Consider the following 5925-nt stretch of genomic DNA (forward strand, 5'->3'; position numbering starts at 1 on the left):
AGTATGCAGTCGTTATTCATAATAAAGATAGAATAAGGTTTCACTTATCACAAATTGCATTGACAACGCGAGCCATTGCTCATTGACGAAGATTTTTGATGCCTTGTCGGTAGTTATTGTTGCTCAAGTTTAACATTCACTTCCCCGTTTGAAATATATTAAATAAATAGAATTGAGATATATATGTACAACGTTAAATCTGTCCGTTAAAATGGGTCAAAATGATATGAAGGCATATGGCAATTCGCATTTGTAGTTAAATACGACAGTTATGTTTCATGAATACATCAATCCACATCAAAGCAAGCTGTTCGCACTGACACGATTTAATGCTAATGATTTCAGTACGACCTAATAATGAATTAATATCGATTCCTGTGATAGATATTAATAGTCGACATTCGCTTTCAGATAATCGATTGTGGATTTGGAGTAGAATAAAGGAAATGAAAGCTGTTTTTAAACCTTGATTCTTAAACAAACGCTTTTTAAATCTTACCTTATCCACATTGTGTATTTAAGTAGCTTCTTATTAAAACATGTGTCCTTAATAGCTGTTACTTTATCGATAAATTTTATATTATACCTATAAACTCAAGTTTATTTTGCGGTACTCATTTTCCATATAATACAGTCCAATTTTATGTTTACAAGATTTTTAGGTACAATGTTATTCATATATGGTTAACTGATATTTATGTCTATTGCTTTCTCGTTAACTGTGTATATTATAATTAACATTGTAACTAGTAATACATCAAAGATATCTCAGCTGGGTAAATAGATGATACATGTACTGAACTTGATTAATCTATTAGATAGTGATACATAATAGCTTCATAATTTTGATCTGTTTGCTTATGAATGCTATTGTTTATTTGAGATATCTGTGTATACGCAGAGGGTCGTAATTCCGTGTAAGTATTAAGATTATTTTCTCCGCGTATCGCGATAATTTTACCATTTCTTATTCTAAAGAAGACTAGCTTTCTGCTCGAAATTTCTACTGCATAAAGGAAATTCTCATAAGAAAGAGATGTTACACTGTGGAAGAAACTGTCTGGTGACTATTTAACTATCTCCTGAGACATAAACCATAACATAAAATCGCTCAGTTCTGACGTGAAACAAAGACAAACTAATACACAAACATGTTAGTTAGAATTTGTCTAAAGTATAGTTGATACTTAAGTAGAACCAAGCTTATTAGAATAAGAAGGTCGAACAGGCGTTTTTATTTAATTAATCGCGAAATAAGGTTGATAAATCAGATGCGTAACATTTTAGTCCTTCATAAATTGTGTATGATATAACTATCATAGAATTAATTTTTGTAATTTATTAAAAATATTACGTTCGCTTCGTTTGTTTGCTTCGTTTATTTGGGATTTCTATGAAATTAAGAAATATTAGTTTTCGTAATAGACCAAGGGAAATGGATAAATATAAAACGAAACATAAATTTCATATTGTTTATTAAATAAACAAATTACAACAATATCATAATATCTGACTTCGATTTTATAAAATATATCTAAAAAATATTTATATGCACGTTATAAAACAATTATTTACACCATAATCTAATATCACAGAATTTATTAAATACATATTAAAATAAAACGCAATAGAATATACAATGCAATGATTTTTAACATACTTGATTTTTAAATTCATATCACAACCAAGCTAATTTTGTAAACAATAAAATTTCTAGAAAAATGCGTATAGGAATTGCACGATTGGAAGATATTTTATTCTATTTAGTGCAATAGTCCATTAGTGGTACTTATGTTTATCAGTATCTATTTGTAAATAACTCTAACGAAAATAAATGTATGTTGTGGCTTGGGAACCAACAGATTCTGTAACTTCATATAAAGTTCTTACTCTCGATGCTACCTCGGGCAAAACTTAAAATGAGGGAAAAGAAAACAATGTAACGACAGGAACCTGCAACAAACAAAACTGAATTTAGCTTCTCGACTACGTTGTTGACATTTCAGTTCAAATACATTGAGAATTTATATGATTTCACGACGAAAATGTACCATACTTCCGTTGGTACTTCAAACTATTTGAGCGAACGATCAAATATTATATTAAATCGAACCTTAAAATTGTTCATTACATTTGTCATATATCGTGAATTAAATAATATCCTATAAGTATAATTAAGAGACTGCTTTATGTATACGCTTGTCTGGTTATTATTTTATGCAAATATAAATAAGTCAAGGCAAATATAAGATTCAAACAATCGTTGCTATTAAGTGCGGAATCTGGTTGAATGTAATTGTAAGAAAATAACAAATCTGTAACTTAAACATAAATTTTGAATATAAATTAACAGGTATGACTCGGAGGCATTAAATTCCCAGCATATTGTTATTTTGTTAGTTTTAAAGACTTAATTTATAACATTATAATTATTTCAGTAATAAAAACATCGTAAATATGCAAGCGATGTTTCCAACACATTGACTCCTTTCAACTTCTTTTTAAAACAAGATGGCCTAGTGGTTAGTAGGCCCGTGTCTCTGCAGAGGGATCAGAATATATGGGTTGATGATAAAATACAAATCCAAAACATATATATTTTTTAATCGCATAAAACTTACCGAGTGGGATCATATCTGGTGTCGAAGCCTGGAACATTGACCACGTTCCATTCTTCCTTTATTTTGGAGTAACTAAAAGAGATCTGATCACGGAACGTTTCTGGAGGTAGAAGCTTCATCTGCTCCAAGTGAGAGTGGAATTCCGGCACGAGTGTGAGGTTTTTCTTCATAAGATGTTCTGTTGAAGGAAATTTTGATTTACTCACGATTCTATATTTGAATTAAAGAACGGCATTTTAGTTCAAGGAGAGACAGGAAAATAAAGAGACAATTTATTTTATTCATATGAAAGATTGGTACCTAAAATCTTATTTTCATACTATCATTATCTTTGAATCAGTTATTATACTTTTTACATGAATACACAACAATATACTTCGATTATACAAATTATTCTATATTCGATTACCCAAGCACACATAATTAATATGTATATTATATTTGTTCAGTACGAAGGCGGGCGGGAAATTATTTGCTCAGAACACAAACCAAGTAAACAAACAAACAAACTTACCTATAATGAAGCCTATTGACACATCGTCTGGTAACCGAATACCTTCGCAGATGCTGATGAATCTTCCTCCACTAGAATAAATTAATTATGATAAGTATGAATAATTTATCGATTTGTTTAATTGCTTGGAGCTTTATCCTTTTCATTTATTTTATCTATTTATGCGGTGTAATCTTTTAAATGGTGATACATAATCGGACTTCTTAATATGTATAATATATGTAAATAAGTGTCAATATTATTTTTGTGTTTTTATAAAAACTGGTATTTAAAATACATAAACATAACAGTTGAACCCACTTAAATGACACTTGAACAATAATGGTACATCCATATTTAATATTGATTTGACGCCAACCATTTTTAAACATTTAAATTATTTTAAATAGTTATTGTAATAGTTGTCAAAATATTAACAAAACAACAGAGGTCTAAGTTACATAAAAAAATAAAAATAAACTAAAAATATGACAAAGCTTACCTTGCCACAGGCAACATTTTCAAGGCCAAACTTCGGCTTATACAGAACCCAGCACCGCCAGTGGCGAACCAAAATGAGAACATTAGCTGCAACAAATTATACATTTATAATCGTATGTCCAATCTATGCCTTCAAGGCAACTTACGAGGTTCTTTAGTACCTATAATTTAAAAACCTCTTTCAATACTTTATCTGATTCAATTATTAGACTAAAAGGACTTTAGATCTTGTACAAATAAGACTGTCCAAATGAACGAATAATAATTTATAGCTAATTGCTATGCGTATTCAAATACTAAACTGTGCATACTAATTAAAATATAACAATAATGACTATGTATAAGAAACGCACCACATGTAGACTTTATTTCCGGAAATAAGAAATGTGCCTAGTATTTATGTTTATATCGTATATTTATATCTATTAAAGTGCAGATAACATATTTAAACAGACTGAAGTTACTCTACTAATAAGTTATATAGATTGTTTCCATGTACTGTGGAGTTCGCTACATTTAACAGGAAAATAAAAATACAATGAGAGAAATCTCGCAATATTTCTTACTAAACTAATCATATTTTATGTGACTCAAATCGTGTACCTTATTAGTTGGTTTCTTATATATCTTGACTGGCTCATAGACAGATGTTCTTCCTAGGTACCAGTCTTCTTGATGATTGTAGGATTGCAGCACATTGACCAGACGAGGAACATTCACGTAATTATCGTCATCGAAATGGCAGAACCATCTGGAAAAACAAAATTTATTAATATTGCGTTCACAAAGAATTCATTAACTTGAATACAATATATGAAATTAAAATCATTTTGGACCATGCTTTGAATAGCACTAAAATCGATATCCAATTCGGACATTGAATTTTATGGTGCATAATTTATGTATATTTCATGTTCTAAGTTCATAGTCGCGTAACAATTACTAGAACAATATCGGTTATATTATTGTGAGCTCAATGATTATGGGAATAATACAACTTTTATGGTAAATCTTTTCAATTGCCATTTACACGGGCGAGTTAAATAAAACCATATTTACAGACCAAGTGCACAGGTTAATAACGTACTCGCCTGCAATAAAACGTTTATTTTAGACCAATTTTATGGACGCTGTATAGAAAATGACTTGATTGAACGCCGCAGTTTCCTCCGGGTGGCAATAATTATTGCTGTATAATTTACTGACATTATGGCGGACGCAAATAACAGTAGCCTGCGCAATCCAAGAGACAAGACCACATATATCGCAGATTGCTACGGAGTACGACAAATGGCCAACTCATAATATGGTTCGAATAACTGAATATCAGGTTTATTTGCGAAAACGCATCTGCGTTTCTTTCGGTAGTCGTTTTACCTTTTATAATTTATGGCTTGTATGAAATATTAATAATTTTATCGTTGATATTTCGTCGGTATGCTTGGTAAGATTATGATTGGACTGTTTTATGGTATGCTCGAAATAATTGCGGAATAAACGGGTACGATTTGTTTTTGTTATTTGTGTGCCAGATGCACTGCATTGCAGTTGCTATATTTATTCGAGGAATCGTGATATCTTTGCCACGGTTATATGTCAGCTCTTGACCATAAAGGTTTCGATGGACATTAATCCTTCTTGAGAGAGAATGTTGCAATGTATTTATTAATTTGAGTTTACTCTTGGCTTTTGCGACACTTCGAATATATTGTAATCAGTGGATGCTTCTATGTATAGATGTTATACTTAAACGGAAAAAAAATGAAGTAAAATTATAGATATAGCAAAATATCACATCATTTAGTTAATTCATTCAATCAACAGATATTTTTTATGAAATCTTCTTTATTCAATTTAATTTATTTTATAAGTTTCATATAATTATAAAATGAGGTGTGATCATATCAAAAGCAAGAGTCTTGAGAAAAGGAAGTCGCAGCATGTTAGAAAAAGGATGATCACCGATATTATCTTCTTAATATATCGTTTAATAAAACATATATTATGTGAATGACGTCAACCACAACACTATAACCGTGGACCTAAAGCTAAAACGTAAAGCTCTAACGTTTTGACAAAATGTAAATGTAAATATAACTATGACATTTCGTTAATTCCAAACTATATCTGGATCACTTATTATGTATCCTACTAATATTAATATTATTTCCTTTTCACGCAAAATAGGCGCTAGTCGTCGAGTTGCGGAAAACGTACCCGTTTATTATTATCCTCCATAATACTCGGGTACCTCCAGAAGGAAAGCACCCGGTCTTTTGGAAGGCTTACGTGGGGACACAGATCCAACAC

At 30.6% G+C, this 5925-nt stretch overlaps 1 protein-coding gene across 1 annotated transcript in view; it reads right to left on the reverse strand.

Annotated features, from left to right (window-relative positions):
• Window positions 1-1551: 1551 nt before the first annotated feature.
• Window positions 1552-5925, reverse strand: part of LOC119835035 (fringe glycosyltransferase) — a 17572-nt gene continuing 13198 nt past the window's right edge. The window contains exons 4-8 of the mRNA XM_038359627.1: window positions 4219-4366; window positions 3617-3702; window positions 3136-3206; window positions 2622-2799; window positions 1552-1953 (exon numbers count right to left, since the gene is read on the reverse strand). Coding sequence (XP_038215555.1) covers window positions 1899-1953; window positions 2622-2799; window positions 3136-3206; window positions 3617-3702; window positions 4219-4366 — 538 coding nt within the window. The 3' untranslated portion in view covers window positions 1552-1898. The remainder of the gene's footprint in view (window positions 1954-2621; window positions 2800-3135; window positions 3207-3616; window positions 3703-4218; window positions 4367-5925) is intronic.

This window comes from Zerene cesonia, chromosome 20 (genome assembly GCF_012273895.1).
Source record: "Zerene cesonia ecotype Mississippi chromosome 20, Zerene_cesonia_1.1, whole genome shotgun sequence".
Taxonomy (NCBI): domain Eukaryota; kingdom Metazoa; phylum Arthropoda; class Insecta; order Lepidoptera; family Pieridae; genus Zerene; species Zerene cesonia.